General features: G+C 42.9%; 2 protein-coding genes across 4 annotated transcripts in view; one reads left to right on the forward strand and one right to left on the reverse strand.

The window, feature by feature from the left end:
• P4HA2 (prolyl 4-hydroxylase subunit alpha 2) overlaps positions 1–21,084 on the reverse strand; it is a 343,153-nt gene that overhangs the window by 278,729 nt on the left and 43,340 nt on the right. The window lies entirely within an intron of this gene.
• SLC22A4 (solute carrier family 22 member 4) overlaps positions 20,190–21,084 on the forward strand; it is a 66,552-nt gene continuing 65,657 nt past the window's right edge. Inside the window, exon 1 of the mRNA XM_083354380.1 lies at positions 20,190–20,731. Within this exon, the coding sequence (XP_083210506.1) occupies positions 20,339–20,731 (393 nt within the window). The 5' untranslated portion in view covers positions 20,190–20,338. The remainder of the gene's footprint in view (positions 20,732–21,084) is intronic.

The following is a 21,084-nucleotide window of genomic DNA, read 5'->3' on the forward strand; positions in this document are numbered from 1 at the left end:
AGAAGTGGCTGTGTTTATGGAATCCCCTGCAGCAGGTCACTTCTAAGAGTTTCCAGTCAGCGAACAGCCATCCCTGAATCACTGCTTGCTCAAAACCCTCAACAACATAAGCCAGGCCCATATAGACAAAAAGTGTGGAAAGCATAGATTGTGGCCTTGAAGGGTCCAGGCAACAATGAGACAAGCCCAAGTCTATTCCAAAAAACTAACCTGAGAAAATTGGCTCAGGTGGGTTCCTGTCTAATTCACCATAAAATTTATGGCTGGGAGAAAACACATCGAGACTTGCAAGGTCCTGTTACAATAAAAGTAGTTTTGCAACTACATGACAAGTGATTTCTTAATCTGGTCTACCCTGTAGGCACTCTCCTTACATTTTTCTAATGTGAAATAAATTTGGAAAAGCAACTGATAGATTCCCCTGGCTTTGCTTGCCCCCCACCCCACCAAACATCACCATGCTATAGAGAAAATGCACAACTGCTGTCCTTAACGGGTGAGATGAGACCTGGGGCTGGGACAGAGGCTGTTTTGACAGATAGCTAGACCATATGAGCACATTCAGACAAAACCTGAGTATAAACTGAGAGTCAGCTTCATTGGGATATATTTGTGGGGAGTCAGCTCCCCAGAGAAGGAAATATTAAAAGGGCAGAAAAATATATTTCCTCAAAGGATCTTAAAGAGGCAGGAAAACATGCCTAGTTTTTTTGGATAGCCCCACATCTCCCTCTCCCAAGCAGAAACCAGTTCTGTACAAATGCAGATGTAAATCCAGGAAGGTTGCAGGCCCCCAGCTGGGAGATTAAGAAGACAAAGACACCTAAAATCTGCATACCTCACCCAAACTCAGCCCAGCCCCAGGGAAGCAGGACATGGCCTTTGGACATAATAGGTTTAACCCATCACCATCAGAATACCAGAAAGGCACACTCAGACTCAGGTCAAAAGTTCATGACATAGGAAATAGCCTCAAACAGGAACAGGAAGCAGCTCCAAACAAAAGGCTCCAGAGGATAAAAAAGCCCACTCCTTACATGTGTTCAGCCAGACCATCTTCCTGTCTGGCTCACCTCACCTCTTCAATAAACTACAACCTTCTTCCTAAAGCAGTCGCCATGTTTATTCCCAGCTTGGATGGAACCATGATGAAGACTTTTCTTCCAACTTAAGTTTTAGGAGCAATCTGGAATAGTGCTCAACCAGAGTTTAAGCTATTTTTGGATACACCAGTGCAAAACTTGCCAACCCTAACCCTGGATTACTGTTTCTGTGTTGCGTTGGGAGATAGAATGGGTTCCTCTCACTTCCTGGGTTTTTGGCCAGAATTGAGGAAGCAGTGGCAGAAAAATCCAAAGATAGATGGGATATGAGGAACTGATTCTTTCTCAATAAGTCTTTGTTTCTAGGGAGATGCACCTGCCCTACAGAAAAACCTTGCTGAGAAAATCATGGCTTTCCTTTTCTTCCCGCCATTTGCTGGACAGATTAACATGGAAACATACAATTCACCTGCAACCTTCAAATGTGATGCAAAAGAAGAGAAGTTAGTAGTGGGGAAGAGATGACATCTCTGTTAACTCTGCTAGTGCCTGCAGGAGGATTTGCATTGTCATAGTTGCCTCCTTTCAACACAAACTTCACATTCTGCTTCCCCTCTGCAGTTCCTTAATATAATTTGTTTTTGTTTGAAACAAATAAGGTCTAAATCCCTTTTTCTTACCAAACACAAAGGAGTATCGTCCTGTTATGAGGGGGGACAAGCCATGAAATGAGTGGGTGAGATTTTGCTCAGCCAAAACAGATACTACACCTGGGATTTGTATTCAGGATGCCAGAGTGAACTGAAAAAAAGAACAGGAGACATCACGTGACCACAAATGAACCTATGGATTGTAAAAGGAGAAGCTCCAAAGTTGTTTTCAAATTGCTCCCAAGCTAGGGTGTGGCTTCTCCTGGAGTCGAAGCCAAAATGGCTATGGAAGACAATGATAAGTGAATAAGATGGTCATACCTGAAACAGAAACTGACTCTTGATTGGGTCATCCCTAGAGTCATTGATAAAGCATCATAATTTGTGTCCACAGAAAAATATATATTTAGAGAAGAGATAAACAGCACTTTTAACTCCAAAAGAATGAAAGAAAAATGTAAGCTGCATTTATGGTGCGCTTGAGGATAAGACAAAGATAAGCATAATGTATCCCTAACCTTTATACATTTGTTAGCAAGGCATTTTTAGGGCTAAAGGGCTGTAAGAAAGCAAGAATCAAGAGTCTTCAAAGAGTCTATCATTTTTATTATCAGACTTTTAAGCCCTCCAATTTGGGGCTTGACTATCAGAAAGACTGTCTCTCCTGTTAGGATTGCATTTATCCACCCACCCTAGAAATTGTTTTATTAGGTTACTTTGAATTGTTTTTGCGAGACAGGTAAAGTTAACAACAACAACAAAATCCCCTCAAGCTACCTGTTTGAACTTTGATATAATTTAATCCTCCGATTGGAGTAGCCGTTCATCCCACTCAACCCGAAAATTTAAAAGTTACAGCTTTGACCACTTCTTGTCAAGGGACGCATGAACAAAATAAGGTCTGGCATTGAAGAGGAAGCCCAGAGATGTCCATAGGGGAGCTTTTAAAATAATTGTGCTGGTATGGACGCCACTGTGACCCTTTTGACCCCACCCCCACCCCTTACAATGATCCTTCAATAAGCCCTGAAGCTGTGTTTGAAGTATCAAATCAGGCCTGGTACATAGCTTTACTTCTGTTGTAAAAACCAACCTGACCTTTAGATCAGACTATTTGAAAGACTGCATTTTCCCTCCCCACATAAATCAGCTTGCTTTTAGGATTTGGGTGAAAAAGCTTTCTTTAGTCCTACTGCCAGCAAAAGCATGCATGATTAGAACGTTCTGAGTATCACTTTTCAAGCTTCCCCATTCTTTCTTTTGTCCAGCCAGCATAGACATTTTTGATCAGGCACATTTTTGGCATCTGCACTAGCCTGCTGCTAAAGTAGCCTTTAATCTAGTCAATGTTATTAATACTTTCTGACTGTTGGGGTTTTTTATGTGACAAACTGTGACGTTTTGTAGATAACTTTGCTATGTGTATATTTTTCCAATTTACTTCAATAAATCCTTCTAGAGATATAACGAGGCCTGATGTACCTTTTTTTTTACTGAAGTGTGTGTTGTTTGGCATATTTTGCTGAAATTCCCTGCAGTTGGTTTTTAGCTCCCTCTAATGGTCTCAAGAAGAAATCAACAAGGGTTTTTTTTTGTTTTGTTTTTTGCAAATACACAAACACACGGTCTATCTCAGAAGAATGTGGTAATAGTATTTACATAACTTAAATGGGATATTTGAAAATCAGTGTTATTTTTTGTCAAAGGCCAGCTTGTCGATCAGAAGGTCAGCAGTTTGGTGGATCGAATACTGAGTGCCGCGTAAGAGAGTGAGCGCCTGTTACTCATCCCAGCTTCTGCCAACCTAGCAGTTCGAAAGCACATAAAAATGCAAGTAGAAAAATAGGGACCACTACGGTGGGAAGGTAACAGCGTTCCGTGCGCCTTTGGCGTCTAGTCATGCCGGCCACATGACCACAGAGACGTCCTCGGACAAGCGCTGGTTCTTCAGCTTTGAAACAGAGATGAGCACCAGCCCCTAGAGTTGGAAACAACTAGCATGCATGTGCGGGGGAACCTTTACCTTATATAACTGATGAGTCTGTTAACAAAGCCTCTGTAATGTATTTCATAAAACAAAAGAATAACAAAATTGGAAGGGATCTTGGAGGTCTTCTAGTCCAACCCCTTACTCAAGCAAGAGTCCCTACAACATTTCAGACAAGTGGCTGTCCAGTCTCTTCTTAAAAACCTCCAATGAAGTAGCACCCACAATTTCTGAAGGCAAGCCATTCCACTGATTAAATTGTTCTAATAATGTTCATGAAAAAATACCTTTTATGAAAAAGACAAGCAGAACAGGAACAATACCAAAATAACTTCTAAAATATTAAATTTAAAGCAATAATCATGAGATGAGGGAGAATATGATTATTTCACACTTATATATAGTGGTACCTTTGTCCTTATCATTAATTAGTTCTGGGAGGAACTATGAGTACCAAAAACGATGAGTAGCAATGAGTAGGAATAATACAGTGAGTCACAAGGCAGCGATATCGGTAAGCTCTAGGTCTAGCCCTCTGTGGACACACGCGCCATTGCCCCAGTCCTAGGCCTTCAGCTGGGTTTTATAAAACCTTTTCGTTTTAGGCCACTGCCGCTGTGCACAAAAAATAAAGTTCAATCAATTTCAACTTCTCACAGGAAAAAAAAAAGATCTCGCAAAGTTGGAATTGATTGATTGAACTTTTTAGTCCCACCCAGTCTGCCGTTACCACCACAGCCATGTCCACCCAATGAGCCATGCCCACCCAATTTGCCACACACACACACAATGGGCCATGCCCACCCGGCACCCGACGGTACATAAGTGGGTTTTGGGTTGCAGTTTGGGCACTCGGTCTCTAAAAGGTTCGCCATCACTGCTCTAGGTTATGCATTGAGTAATAAACAAGTACTGGGATAAAGTTTTTGTGTCAAAATGCATGGAGTACCAAATTCAATGAGTTTCAAAGCAGATGAGTGCCAAGGTACCACTCTCTGTGAGAGAGACAGAAGTAGCCATTACTCCAAAATTTCTATTCATTCAATCATCTTTTTTTTTCCAGAAACGCAGTGGGTTTTTTTGTAAAAAAAAATTGGTGCTGGAACTCACACATGTCATACAACCCGCCTTGCCCTACCCTACAAGGTTCCATCCAAAAATGGTGCTGGTGCTGATGTGTAACACTGCAATGCAGTAAGGGTCTAAGACGGGTGGGCAACTATGGCCCCTTTAGGACCATGGGTGGCTCAGGAATTCTGGCAGTCCACAGGTTGTAAATAGGCCAGGGGTCAGCAATGATGTCCTAAGTTGACTATCCTTGGAAAGTTGCCAATGACAGAGGCATGGAGGAGAAATGTTATGCTATCAGCAGAGATTTCCTCATTCTGTGTGGAGGGAAAAGTAGCTAAACACACATACACACCCTACCATAAGTACAAAACTACTGCTGTTAATGCTCCTGCCAAAAGCCGCTTAAAAATGGGGCATTCTGAGAAATGTTAGAGGCCAAGTTGCCTTCAGATACAGGACCTATGTTTTTCCATGAATCTGCAAGGTTACTGGAAAATGCAGGAGCAAAGTGCTTAAAAAGGGTATACAACAGAAATGAAAAACACCCTACAGTTAGTCCTTGACTTTCAACCATTCATTTAATGACTGCTAGAAGTTACAATGGCACTGAAATAAATAACTTATGACCATTTTTCACACGATGTTGCAGCATCCCCATGGTCACATGATCCAAATTCAGACCCTGGGCAACTGATACTCATGATGGTCAGTGTCCCTGTCACCTTTTTGTGACCTCCTGACAAGCAAAATCAATGGGAATCCAGATTCACTTAACAACCATGTTACTAACTTAACAACTGCAGTGATTCATTTAACAACTGTGGCAAGAAAAGTGGTAAAACAGGAGAAAACTCACTTAACAATTGCCTCGCTTAGCAACAGAAATTTCAGGCTCAATTGTGGTCGTAAGTCGAAGATACTCTGTACTTTTTCCCGTCCAGAACATCAGATAGAATTGTTCTGCCTAACTCATGGTGGCTGGTTGGAAATATTCACATGAATATTCATGCATAAGCAAATATGTTGTACAGTCACACTTACCCACCCGCCTATCTGTCTACACACACAATACACAAAAACTCAATTTGACCTAGCAGAATGAGAAAGATTCCTCTTTCCTCATCGTCCAGGACATTTGGTTTCAGGCCACACTTCCCTAATCCTGTTAGAGGGCAAACAGGGTTTCTGAGATGGAGCAATGTTATCCTCCTTCCTCTCAACCACGTTGTGCAAGTATCCCTGTGCAACTAATGGGTGCCCTGGGAATGAATTGCTCTGCTGATGATTGCTAGACCTTGTGTGCATATTAAAGGCAAATGTTGCTTCATGCTATGCCTCAAAGCAACATAAATACTTGAAAAATGAATGTATATTGCAAGCACATCTTTGTGTTTTTTGTAGATACATTCTAGCTTGCCCAAGAGGTATTGCAAAATTGAAATATTTTTCTAATCAGCATGTAACTTTGTGATTGCAAGGGAGAGCTACTGTCATAAGACTCAAAAATTCCAAGATGACACTTGCATTTGCTTTGCTCTGGGTCCTGTGAAACGGATCATCAGATACTGGGGAGATTTAATTAGATATAGCAAGGTTTTTGGTTCATGTTTTCTATGAAAGCCAGTTTTAAAGCTCAAAGATTCAAATACTACTTAGTGAATATCCTACGAAAATGTTACATATTCGTTCAGGGATAACTCTTGCAAGTGGATCTATTTTGTACTTATTGTTCAAACTGATCTTGTCCTATGCTCATGTTGGTTTGATTCTGCACTCGTTTAAGATTAAGCTTAATCTACAGTGGTTTAAAAAAATTCTGTCCAGATATTTTGGCAACAACTTTCAAAATGTTCAATCTAGACTGCAGGCCACTAGGTTATATACTTGTCTGTGTGTATAGGTAGTTCTCGACTTATGACTGTTTGCTTAATGGCCATTCGAAGCTATGGCAGACCGCCTGCCAAAAGCTACTTACAGTCCTGTCCCAAAGTTACAGACGTAGCAGTGCCCCAACAGTTGTTTACCCTTATGCCACAAAAAAGAACATGGTGGCTAAATGGTTAGGACACTGGGCTGATGATTGGCAGGCTCGCTTGCTGCTGTGGGATTGGATGAGCTCCTATCACTTGCTCCAGGCCTGCCAACCTAGCAATTCAAAAACAGGCGACTGCGATAGATGGGTACCACTTTGGTGGGCAGCTTAACGAGGACATGAAAGAAGGTCTCAACTGGGCATCCTGGACAACAGTGATGCCACCAGCTAATCCATTCAACCCGGAAGCACTTCTGCATGCCCAACACAAAGTAGTAGTAATACCGGCCGCAGGGACACTGCAGCACTCCCAGCCTATTTCCCCTCCTCTACCACCTCAGTAGATTCCTGCAGGCCTTTCCCCCTCACACCAGGTCCTTGCAGAGCTTATTTAAAGTAAACATTTTCTTCTTTCCACTGTTCTACTCTGATTGGTTCTATAAGACAGTAATTTTGATGAAAAGAAAAATTAAAGGCAAAATGTTTCACTTAGAATGAAAGAGTCTTTGGTTAATGGAAAAGTAAGCCTGGCCTAAAATTGGGCTAAGACTCAGAGCCATCCAGTAGACTATAATCAAGGAGAATCCGCTACTTTAATTATTATGTGCTGTATTTCACATATAGCTGTGCAGAACTTAGCTATGTATCCTGCGTTGGCTGGAGCTAATGTAATGTAATCTAATCTAATTAATACAGTAGAGTACAGTAGAGTAGAGTACAGTAGAGTAGAGTAGTATAATCATATCGTGTCATATCATATGGGTTTTTCTCCCTCATATTAAGATAGCCAGCTTTGGCTTGGAAAACTGCAAGAAGTCATTTCTATTCAGAAGCAATGTACGTAATGAGACTGAGACCCCACAGAAATGGTGCTGCAGTTTTTTCAGGCCTTTGGGCATAAATTGTCACCCTCCCCTTTCCAGCAGCAATATCCTTGAGAATGTATATGCACAGCTTTTTCTAGTACTTCTGCTTAACCAGTTAGCAAGCTGCTGCTGTCTGAGATTAGTGACAAGGGCCCTAGGCCCGAGTCTAGAATCTATAGGCAGAAATTTCTGAGAAGCATTCTCATTGCATATATTGCCACATTTATACCTGAACATGCTAGTATGAATGGATTCTACATGAGAAAGGGCATTAGCTGGCCTTTTAGCAACCTGGAGCACTGGACAGATGTAATTTGATCTAATCTGATGTAAAGACAACAAAAAGCATCTATCTGTATACAGGTGATCCTCAACATACAGTCATTCATTTAGTAAGTGTTCGAAGCTACAACGGCCTTGAAAAAAGTGACTTATGACTGCTTTCCACTTATGGCCATTGCAGCATCCCTACTGTCATGTGATCAAAATTCAAACGCTTGGCATGTAATCCACCTTTTGTGACCTTTTGACAAGCAAAGTCAATGGGAAAGCCAGTTCATTTAACAATCTTGTTACTAACGTAACAACTGCAGTGATTCACCTAACAACTGCGGCAAGATACAGTAGTAAAACGGAACAAAACTCACCTAACAACTGTCTTGCTTAGCAACATAAATTTTGGCTTCAGTTGTGGTTATAAGTCAGCACTACCTGTATATGGATGAAATTGTTGCCATTAGATTTTGGAATGTTGTAACATGAAAACCACTACTGAATGTAATTTTTTTTTCTTAAATTACTTTTTGATTTGCTTGGTTGAAGGCCACAATGGGTAGCAATTACATGATCACATGAAGCAAGTTATTTTTGGACCAGAGAGATGTTCTGTTTCCCTTTTTAAGGTGCGTGTCAAGTTTTTCCATTGAATCGCCTGTATGTTTTGTTTTAAGACATAAAATTGAGACAAAAACCACACCTGCATTTATTGGCAGCCAGCTGCTGGATTCTAGCTGTATCACTTCAGGATAATTTGGCAGCTGTGAAAGAAAATAAAAAGATTTAGGAGCAGGGTGTACAATACCTAATTATTACGTGCGTAAAGGTTCATTCTCTGAGTTTGAGTACCAACAAGCTTGGAGAACAAATCTTCACCCTCATCCTGCACCTGAGCTACAGATATTCACCACTATTGCAAACATAATTATTAGCCTACCAAGGATTCTTAGGTGTATATTTAGAAAACACATTGTGATTAATTTAAGCACATATATGTGAATTAATGTAGATAATCATACAAGCTATTTCAGCTGAAGATATTTGCTATTCATGTATGCACATAAAATTGGACTGCAGGATTTAACTTTTCCGTAACTAATTTAAATGACTTTTTAAGGCCAACAGCCAGTTCTAGCTGCTGTGAAAAGTCCAACAGGCTGCATAATAAGAACTTTCTTGAGAAAAGATGATCATGCAGAGCCAAATCTTTCACTTTAAATTCCAATCTTTTTGTTTAAATAAGAGGGCGTCCTTAAAGTTGATTTTGAAATGTCAGGTGATAATCAGTACAATACCTGGTTATTTTATGATGTATATCAATATAAAGAATAGAATAGAATAGAATAGAATAGAATAGAATAGAATAGAATAGAATAGAATAGAATAGAATAGAATAGAATAGAATAGAATAGAATAGAATAGAATAGAATAGAATAGAATTCTTTATTGGCCAGGTGTAGTTGGACACACAAGGGTATACATATTAGATATACATATTAGGGCGTAAATCCATTGTAAGCCTAATTATGCTGATTGGCAAAAGAGTAGTGGCAAAAGAGTAGTTTTTCAGCACTGGCTTCATTTAGAGGACCATATTCAGTTTAATCCCTTTTGTGTTATCTTTACAGATCTTCAAGCAACTTATTTAGTTGGCCTATAACTGAGTTAAAACGCTACTGGGATTGATATATAAATTCTACCGACTGTTTAAAAATACTTAGCATTTCTGCATTATACTTTGTTGTTTTTGAATTTTATGCACAGTATGGCACTTTGTGAAAGTTTTTCTTAGAGAGTAGCTTATTATTTTCTAACGAGCAAAGGACACAAGAAGTAAACAAAGTATTGAAATTAGGATCAACTAATTTTAGTTTAGCTCCCTATATGTTGCCTCCATGGATGAAATACTGGATTTTAAAGCATATAATGGATAATTGGAGGGACAGTGTCCTCTGATGTACAATTATGTCGTTCCAATAGCAGAATGAGGATGAAGTGTCACATTTTTATGAGATTCCTGTGAAAACTGATTTCTTACTACAGAACTATTCTTTTGAAGGGAAGAAAATCCCCATTTTTATATCATTCAACCAATCAAGAAGTAATTTAGGCATTTTTTCCCACCTGCCCAACAAGCCTACGTTTAAATTATAAATGGTCTAGGCCTGGGCTAGACAACTATAGTGAGCCAAGGGAAGGAAACCTTGCCATCCAATTTGTATGATTCTAAGACTATGGACAGACTTGAATAAAAAGAAAAGTAGATTTTATTATTCATAAAATCCACATTGCTTTTATCTGTCAAGAGGAACTCATTTACTTGCCAGGGCGCTGTTCAAGCATGCCACTTCTTTCTGAAGCCCAGGGATGAGTCTTAATGTCTTCTCTGTTTCAGCAGGATCTTACAGGCTAAAAGATCAGCCCAAAATCACCCATTATCCTATTCTAATGAAACAATTTAGTCTGACTTTATAGCTTAAACGTAATCCTATATGACACAGTTAAGATTTCAACCTGACCTAATTCAAAGTCCAGTTAGCTACAATATTAAGAAAAGTTGTATATCGACTATTTAAGTGGACAATAGGGGGAGAGAGCACAGGGGGAGGCTCAGCTAATCTCAATGTACACGGGTTGTATTTTGACAATAAAGGTTTATTATTATTATTATACAAAGCTCAAGATACCTCTGTACTAAATGGGGAGGTAAAAATTCCCATCTATACTAAGTGGTACTGTTAACCTACATAAGCATGTTACAATCATAATCAGTTTATTAGTGTGCTACTTTTTAATCAAGCTTCTGAGAAAAGCAGTTTAAAACAAACAGTGGTCAAGTGGTAAAATGCACTATAGTAATCCAGGCAAGTGATGACTAAGGCATGATGGGAAAGGCAAAGTGATTATTTTAATGGCGTTCCTGTGTGAGTTCGTATAATGAAGCTATATTTCTGGGCTGAGAGCTATACTTCCTCTGAAACAAGCAGCTTGATTTTTACTATTCTTTGATAACCTTTCAGAAACCAGAATATACCGCATGAGCTAACAGCCAGGTAAACACAATAATCCCGTTTCCTGAAACTACACATTTATATTAGGAACTATCTGTTTACAAAAGTCTGATCAGCAGGCAAGAGATTTTCAGATGTGCCAAGAAAAGCAGATTAATGTCCATATTGTTAGGCATGATTGTACACCTTCGGCTAATTATTGTAGGGCATTGCTTTATGAATACCATTAAAGACATTTATGATTTTTCTTGTTTTCTGGCTGCCTTATTATCTGCTTTTGTGAGAAATGTTCTGCTTGCTTGCCTGATACGTTACGAAAAATTTGTTGAAGGCTTTCTTTGTGAGATGTTTTTGTGTTGGGTTAACAGATGGCCATGATGCTACCAAATATTTATTAAAGTTAATGGGACAATATGGGAGTGCTTCTTTTTTGGATCTGTGAAAAGAAAAACATAAATTAGGCAAAGAAATTGCCCCCTAATTCACTGCTGGGGGGGGGGAAGACAAACTTGGTTCATATTTGGTTTCTACGCTTAAGACAAAAAGAGATGTCTCATTCTTTAGGTATTTGTTTTCTGGAAACCAAGAAAACATGCCTGGTCTAGACATGCTGCAGAGTCAGGACAAACAGCATTTGTTACAAATTTTTTATTATAATATTTTATTAAGTTTTTATAGTTACAAATTATTAGTGCTTAATAAATGTGTTGTCTGGGTTCAAATATTTAACATTAATATTAATAAAAGTTCCATTTTGACACTATTCCACTTTTCTAGACATTTATAAAAATTATCCCATGTTTGAAAATATTCTGTATCTTCCCTTTCATTTTCAATGTAAGCCTATCTATTTCCACTCAATCCAAAATTTTACTAATTATTATCTTCTTCAGATGGTTTCTTTGTTTTTCCAATATTGTGCAAATGTAATTCTCGCTGCTGTTAGTACATGTAATATTAAATATATACATTTTTTGTCACAGTTCTCTGGAATTATACATAGAAGAAATAGTTCTGGCTTAATATCTACATGTTTTCTTAACATTTTCTGTAACCACATACGTATTTTTGACCAAAATGTTTTTGCTTTAGGGCATGTCCACCAAAGGTGATAGTACGTCCCTGGCTTTTGCCTACATTTCCAACAGTTACTAGACATGTTTTAAAACAATTTTGCTAATCTTGCAGGTGGTAAGTGCCATCTATAAAACATTTTATATAAATTTTCTTTATAAGTAGCTGCCCTTGTTATCTTAGTTTTTTTCACCACAAATTTTGCCATTTTTCTAATTGTTTAGTTTGTAATTTCCCATCAATGTTCAAAATGTCTCTATGTCACGAGTTTCTCATAGTTGATTAAATTTGGGTGCACAAACGCTTCCACTGTCAAGATCCATCCTGGTATTTTCATATATATATTTTCATTTTTATCTTTTCCCATGACAGAAGTAAAGCATTTCTTATGTAGTAATTTTGAAAGTATTTATGGATTTTGTTCTTCCCATACCATAGAAAAGCATGCCATCCAAATTGTAGGTCATCTCCCTCTAGATATAGTAGTCTTTTGTGTCTAAGGATTAGCCACTCTTTTAACTATGTTAATATAGCTGCTTGATAGTATAGGACTCAATCCGATAGCCCAAATCCTCCATTTTGTTTTGCTTCTTGTAGCAATGTCAGTTTTATTCTTACGTCAGATAAATTTCAAGATCAATGCATTTAGCTCATTAAAAAAACCTCTAATTTTATAGGTATTTTTTGAAATAGGAAAAGTAGTTTTGGTAAAATATTTATTTTCACCATTGCTATTCTTTCCAAAATTGATAATTGTAATTTTTTCCATTTTTCCAAATCTTTAATAGTTTTAAATAGTTATCTTCTTTTAATGTCGCACATCTTGCTGTTAAGTATATCCCCAGGTATTTAATTAATTAATTAATTTCTATACCGCCCTTCTCCTGAACTTTTTTGACTATCTGAAGATCTTTTCTTTGGGAAAATTTCTTTGGGAAGACATTTGCTAAGACAGAAAAAAAACAATGACTAAAATCTCATAGAAAGCCATTTAAAAACGATGTTATGCAAATGAAAACGGCCAAGGATTTTGAAGATCTTCTTTATCAAGAATAGTTATTGGGGATTCAGGTCTTGATCCCCAAATCCATACTTAAAGAGCCATACTTTTTAAAGCTTCCTGAATTTAAGGATATGATCTTTGTATCTCATGGGAAGGCCTTCTACAGAAGGGAGCTCCTAAAGAGAATTCTCCTCTCCAAGTCTTCTCTTATTGCATATTTCATATGGATAAGGACTCTCAGCTGACACTCTCCACAGGTCATCTTGGGCAAGCAGATTCTATTTGGGCTACATTGTCTCAAAGATGACCCAGCTCCAAGCATCAATACAACAGTGGACACCAGGACTTTGAACTGCACCCAGAAACAAACTATAACTAAAACAACTCTTTATATGGCAATACAGGTTTGTCCCAGCTAAATGCAAGTTACTAACACTGGTAAAAACTCCTAGATGGCCTTCAAGGCCAGTCCTAGGTATAGGACAGTAGCCCACCCATGAGATGACAAGAGTGGCTCATCTGTTCCAGGAATGGTCATACAACTGGCATACTTGGTGGAGCAGTGGGCTAATGCCTCCTTAAGTAACACCAGCTGCCTGCAATTAGTGCAGGTTCGCATCCCACCAGGCTCAAGGTTGACTCAGCCTTCCATCCTTCCGAGGTAGGTAAAATGAGGACCCAGATTGTTGGGGGCAATTAAGCTGACTTTGTAATAATGCCGCTTGGGGTGTGTGAGAAAGCCCTAATAAGCAGGCATATACATAGAATGAAGGCTACTGCTAAGCTTGTAAGCCGCCCTGAGTCTTCGGAGAAGGGTGGGATATAAATGGAATTAAAATAAAAAAAATAAAATACTAATGCTCCTGGCAAAAGCTTCCACTTTCTATTCTTGCAGGAGATATAATCAAAAGAACGTCGCTTGGGTAGTAGGTCGTTCTAGAGCAGCACAATTCCATCCAGAGTTAATATTGGTATTGTCCCCAAGTCAGTTGATTTCTGTGGCTACAGCATCTCCATCTTGCTGGAATCACTACCTGTTTCTTCCCATCCAGATCTGTATAGCTTTCAGACTTTGAGATAAGACTTCCATGCATCTCCTGGGCAGCGTGGGGTTAAAAATATAACTGGGTATTACTGAGGATACTGATCTCTAAAAGGCTGGATGAGCTCCTCCAGCACCTTCATATAGGTCAGGGGTGTCAAACTCAATTTCACTGAGGGCCACATCAGCGTTATGGTTGCCCTCAGGGGGCCGGGTGGGTGGGCCAGGTGGGCGTGACCAAGTGGGCGTGACCAGCTCAATGCTGCTCACTCAGCGCAGCTTACTCGAAATGCCTGGGTCAGGAGAGAACAAGTTGCACCAGCTAATTTGATGTGGGGACATCTCATTGCCCCACAAGCTCTTCACCTCCCCAAACATCTGCAGCCAAGCATGTGCAGAGGATGGAAAGGGCCTTCTTCCCAAGCCCAGGCATGATTGGTAGTTTGTTAGCTCAGATGTAGATAGCCTCCTAGTCTCCAAGCTTGGAGAGAGAAAGAGAGAGAGAGAGAGAGTGTGTGTGTGTTCCTTCTTCTGCCTTGACAGATCTCTGGAGAGCAAGAGGAGGCAGGGAGCAGCACTTCCCAGTCCTGCATGAGGGAGGCTGGCCCTTCTTGAAAGGGAATCCCCATTTCCACTCATGCATGGAAAGGATGCTGGCTTGTTGGAGCAGCCTTCCCTCATGCAGATTCCCTGCCACCTTATGCTCTTCTCCAGAGATCTTCCCTCAGCAGCGGCCGGCAAAGTAGCTCGCACACGAAACAAGCCCGGCAGAGGATCCGGAGCGGCGAGCAGAGGCGCCCGGCCTGGATCCTGCAAGGCCCTGGCCGAGACACACCCCCAGCAGCCTCAGGCAAAGTAGCTCGTACGCGAAAGAAGCCTGGTAGAGGAGCCGGAGTGGCTACGCTGCTGGGGGCGTGTCTCGGCCGGGGCCTTGCAGTATCCGGGCCAGGTGCCTCTGCTCGCCCTCAGCAGCGGCCGGCAAAGTAGCTCGCACGGATCCTGCAAGGCCTGGCCGAGATGTGCCCCCAGCAGCGGAGCCGTTCCAGCTCCTCTGCCGGGCTTCTTTCATGCACAGGCTCCTCTGCCGGGCCTGTTTCGTGTGTGAGCTACTTTGCCTGACGCTGCTGGGGGCGCATCTTGGCCGGGGCCTTCCAGGATTCGGGCCGGGCGCCTCTGCTCGCCCTCAGCAGCGCCCAGCAAAGTAGCTCACACGCGAAACAAGCCAGGCAGAGGAGCCGGAGCAGCTCCGCTGCTGGGGGCACGTCTCGGCCAGGCCTTGCAGGATCTGGGCCGGGCGCCTCTGCTCGCTGCTTTGGCTCCTCTGCCGGGCTTGTTTCGCGTGCGAGCTACTTTGCCGGGAGCTGCTGAGGGCGAGCAGAGGTGCCTGGCCCGGATCCTGCAAGGCCCAGCCAAGATGCGCCCCCAGCAGTGGAGCTGCTCCGGCTCCTCTGCCGGGCTTCTTTCACACACGGGCTCCTCTGCTGGGCTTGTTTCGCGTGCGAGCTACTTTGCTTGGTGCTGCTGGGGGCGCATTTTGGCCGGGCCTTGCAGGATCCGGGCCAGGCGCCTCTGCTCGCCCTCAGCAGCGCCCGGCAAAGTAGCTCGCACGCGAAAGGAGCCCGTGTGTGAAAGAAGCCCGGCAGAGAAACCGGAGCGGCTCCACTGCTGGGGGCGCATTTCGGCCGGGCCTTGCAGGATCCAGGTCGGGCACCTCTGTTCACTCTCAGCAGCGCCCAGCAAAGGAGCCCGTGTGTGAAAGAAGCTCAGCAGAGGAGCCATCTGTGGCTCTTTCTCCGGCTACCTCAAGTCTGCCTTCCTGCCTGGGCATCTCTCTCCCTCACCAGCTGGGAGTTGATCGTCCTCCCCCCTCCGCGTCCCATCTCACTCCCTCTTACCTCCTACCTCCTCCACTTTTTTTTGGAGCTGCAGGAGACTAACGAGATGCAAATGGTGCTGGGTTCCACCAGCCCACGTGCACTTGCCTCCTACTGAGCAAGTGCTCAGCCGGGCCAGCACCAAGGTGGTGGGGGCCGGACCTTTGTAATTTCTGGGAGAGTTGTGCAGGCTGGATTCAATCATGTGGCGGGCCGTTTGTGGCCCACGGGCCTTGTGTTTGACATGTCTGATATAGGTATTAACATCATATAGGATACAACAGGGGTAGACAACCTTGGCTCTTTTATGACTTGTGGAGTTGAAGGTGAAGATACTCTGCTTCTTCCATTTCTTTTTGCAGCTGATCTTCTTTACTTCCTCTTTTACCGCTTCAGGTGTTGAGGGAGATACAAAGTTCTGGCTCCTGCTCTTCTGGCAGCCCCAATCATTGTTAATTCATGATGTATTTTGCCTTTGATGGTCTCTCTATCTTCTTCTGGGTTTGCCTCCTTGACCTTCTCCTCTTTTTGGTATATGCCTTGTACAGTATGGAATCCATGACATCACTTCCTCATACTATTTGCCTGAAGGAGCAGGTTAGAGACCAGGCAACAGTTGTCCAATATGACTGGATTTAGGATCTATTATTAAGAAGCGATCACACTAATATCCTCTTCAATAGTATCAGTACCTGTCCCTCTCAAAATGAGGATTCACAACCACCCAATCCAAATTTTGGCCTATCTCTGGCAGCTCAAATAAGCCAGGTGGGACAGAGATCTAACCACAACTGGCTGAGGGTATCTCTTGAAGGACACTGTCCACTTTTTCAGGGTACACATATTCAAACTTTTCCCATATAACACTACATTATATGTAGTGTTACTTATAACACTAGATATTACCCTTCATATCCCTCTGGATGGTGTATAGCTGGGGGGCCATTTGAGAAAAATTCTGTCAAGAGCCTTATCATCTTCATATTCCAAAAGTCAGCTATACCCTTCCTAGAATAATAATAATAATAATAATAATAATAATAATAATAATAATAATAATAATATAAAGTTGGAAGGGACCATGGAGGTCATCTAGTCCAACCCCCTGCTCAGGCAGGAAACCCTATACCATTTCAGGCAAATGGCTGTCCAGTCTCTTCTTAAAAACCTCCAGTGTTGGAGCATTCACCACCTCTGGAGGCAGGTTGTTCCACTGGTTAATTGTTCTAACTGTCAGGAAGTTTCTCCTTAGTTCTAGGTTGCTTCTCTCCTTGACTAATTTCCATCCGTTGCTTCTTGTCCTGCTTTCAGGTGCTTTGGAGAATAGCTTGATTCCCTCTTCTTTGTGGCAGCCCCTGAGATATTGGAACACTATCATATCACCCCTCACCCTTCTCTTCATTAAACTACACATACCCAATTCCAGCAACTGTTCCCTATATGTTTTAGCCTCCAGCCCCCTAATCATCTTGGTTGCTCTTCTCTGTACCCTTTCTAGAGTCTCGACATCTTTTTTACATCGTGGTGACCAAAACTGGATGCAGTATTCCAGGTGTGGCCTTACCAAAGCATTGTAAAGTGGTATTAGTACTTCACTTGATCTTGATTCTATCCCTCTGTTAATGCAGCCTAGCACTGTGTTTGCTTTTTTGGCAGCTGCAGCACACTGCTGGCTCATATTGAAGTGATTGTCTACTAAGACTCCGAGATCCCTCTCAGTTACTACTATTGAGCAAGGTACCACCTATATTATACCTATGCATTTGATTTTTCCTGCCTAAATGTAGAACCTTACTTTTTTCACCATTGAATTTCATTTTGTTAGATAGTGCCCAGTGTTCGAGTCTGTCCAGATCCTTCTGTATCTTAAGCCTATCTTGAGTATTGGCTATTCCTGCCAGCTTGGTGTCGTCTGCAAATTTGATGAGTTCCCCATCTATCCCCTCATCCAAATCATTAATGAAGATATTGAAGAGCACTGGGCCCAGAACAGAGCCCTGGGGCACCCCACTACACAAAGTGCTGAGAAACCCCCAATTGCCATTTGGAAACTGAATGGATCCATCAAGTGTCTAAGGCCGTAGTGGGGAATCTATGGCAGGGCTTTTTAACTTTTTCACCCATTGTACCACTTTTAGATATGGCAACATCCGAGTACCACCAGTTCCCTAGCTCCAGCCATCTCTCGCTTAGGCTTGAGTGGTGCTGCATCCGGTTCAGCTCATTCCCCTCCCCCGCTACCACTTTTTTAGGATGGTCGCGTACCACCTGCCAGGTGCCAATGTACCACAGGTGGTACCCGTACCACTGGTTGAAAAGGTCTGATTTATGGCACACGTGGCACAGGTGGCACACAGAGCCCTCTCTGTGGGCACGTGTGCCGTCGCCCCAGTCCCAGGCCTTCAGCTGGGTTTTATAAAACCTTTTCGATTTAGGCCTCCGCTGCCATATGCAAAAAAATATCAATTCAATCAATCAATTTCAACTTCTCACTTCTCACGGGGAAAAAAAGATCTCGCAAAGTTGGAATTGATTGAACATTTTAGTCCCACCCAGTCTCCCATTACCACCGCAGCCACACCCACCCAATGGTCTATGCCCATCCAATAGGCCACGCCCACTTGGCACCCGACAATACATAAGTGGGTTTTGGGTTGCAGTTTGGGCACTCGGTGTCTAAAAGGTTCACCATCACTGGTCTAAGGGAAAGATAAATCTAACTGGTGCCATCTCCCTATAGAGGTTTGTGGTACCAGTCAATATAAAATGACTTGGGGCAAACCATGCTTGTTATGAAATCCCAACTAGCTTAAGTACCTCAGGGAGAATAAATGGAAATCATCCAGTACTGTCAACCTAAATGTGTCTCCTAAATCATCTTAATATTAGGTTGTCCTAATTATAACTCAAATCATATTAGAAGCTGAAAGGTTTAAATTTTTCATTGTTTATAAACACTAACTTTAAAAAAAATCAGTTGTCATAAATGGCATCTACAAGAGTGAAATAATTGGCAATGGAGTTGGTAATATTTTACATAAAACTTAAAAATAAGTTGATAAAAGACGCAGCATGGCTTGATGCTACTCTGATTTGTAAGGCATTGCATTAAAAAACATGAAATACTGCTCTTGAGGGTAAGCAAAAGCTACTGAATTGTGTGAGAACCATTTTCTGTATCACATGGATAATACTTAAGTTAATACTTTAATTATTTGGCAGCATTAAGTGGAAACAATTTTGGGCAGTCAGCTTAGAACATAATTCCAAGGCACACCCTTTACAAAACAATTCTAGTCATTTCTCCACAATAAGAGATGAACGGAGCATTTTACATGGCACTCTTATCACTGCTTAATTTAAACTAGGGTTGTGGAATTAACTATTTTGGGCTTTGCATGAGATTGAATCATCAGCTAAGCACCAGGGTTGGGGACCATCACACAATACACAAGAAAAAAAAAGGTGATTCAATGATCTTTGTCATAACTGGCTGCGACTTGCATGGCTGATTTCCAGCAACTACGGTAGACCAGCCACATTTTAGATATTGGATGAACCCAGACCAAAGGTTAGTTACTAGCTCAAGAGCCTTGGTGGAGCAGTGGGCTAATGCCTCCTTAAGTAACACCAGCTGCCTGCAATTAGTGCAGGTTCGCATCCCACCAGGCTCAAGGTTGACTCAGCCTTCCATCCTTCCGAGAGGACCCAGATTGTTGGGGGCAATTAAGCTGACTTTGTAATAATGCCGCGTGTGTGTGTGTGTGTGTGTGTGTGTGTGTGTGTGTGTGTGTGTGAGAGAGAGAGAGAGAAAGCCCTAATAAGCATGCATATACATAGAACGAAGGCTACTTGTAAGCCGCCCTGAGTCTTCGAAGGGTGGGATATAAATGGAATTTTTAAAAAAAATGTGTTGTAAGCCGAGACTACTGTCTGAGCTAACCGCGAGTAACCATGCCACCTTGCCAAGCCGGCCAGTGACTTCAGCTTCCGTCCATTTCTCCCGCGCTGCCTTCGCGGGAACACAAATCCTTTTAGCCGAAGAACAAGCAAGACGGGCTTGCTCAGGACTCGGCACCGCATACAACCAGCTTGTTTACCAGCGTTTTCGATGCCTTTTCCCGCCCAAAGCACAGGCGTCGTCATTAAGGACGCCTCCGGGCGGGCTCAGAAGCGATTCGCCTTCCGGCAGGATGAAACCTCTCCGATCGGCTGAAGGTTATCTCGGGCGGGGCCGATCAGAAACCAGCTCGGGGGTGGCAGGCGAGAAAGGCGGAGTCGGGCCGGCAGAGTCCCCACCTCCGGAGGGATGCCAGAACCAGTCAGAAGGGCGCAGCGCGGGCTCTGTTCGGCAGCCGGTCTGGCGGGTGTAGCTTCTCCGCCGGCCGTTCTTTGTGCCCGTAGCCGCTATGCGGGATTACGACGAGATCATCGCCTTCCTGGGCGAGTGGGGCCCCTACCAGCGTCTCATCTTCTTCTTACTCAGCGCCAGCATCATCCCCAACGGCTTCAACGGTATGTCCGCCGTTTTCTTAGCCGGCACCCCCGAGCACCGGTGCCGGGTGCCGGCCAGCGCCAACCTGAGCGCCGAGTGGCTCAACGCCAGCATCCCCCTGGAGGATCGCGACGGGCGGCAGGTGCGGAGCCAGTGCAGCCGCTACAGCCTCGACGCTCTGATCAATTTCTCCGCCTGGAACCTGGAGCCCGGCCGCGATGTCAACCTCAGCCAGGTGGAGCAGGAGAAGTGCCTGGATGGCTGGGAGTACAGCCGGGAGGTTTATCTTTCCACGATCGTCACGGAGGTAAGAAAGTGCCCGATGCTTTTCCGGGCAGGGGATGGCGGGGAGAGAGGAATCGGAGGTCGCGGCCCGCTGTGTTGTTCCGGGGTAGGGTTTCCAAAGCGTCGGGAGAGGTGGCCAGCAGGCTGGCGAGCGTGGACCGGAAAAGCGGCGAGAGAGATGCATATGCATGGCCATGTGAGAATACGAAGCCGCCGAGGCAGAAAATGGAGTTAGGTAAGTGTCGGGGCGCAAAGGCGAAGGAAGGAGGGGCCTTACTGGGGCCATGTTATGTTTGTACGAGGCTTTCCGAGCAAGAAGGTGCCCCTGTCTCCAAAGGACCGCTGGGCTGCTTCTTCTTCTTTTTTTTTTTTTGC

Source organism: Vipera ursinii, assembly GCF_947247035.1.
Source record: "Vipera ursinii genome assembly, chromosome: 2".
NCBI classification, from domain to species: Eukaryota; Metazoa; Chordata; class Lepidosauria; order Squamata; family Viperidae; genus Vipera; species Vipera ursinii.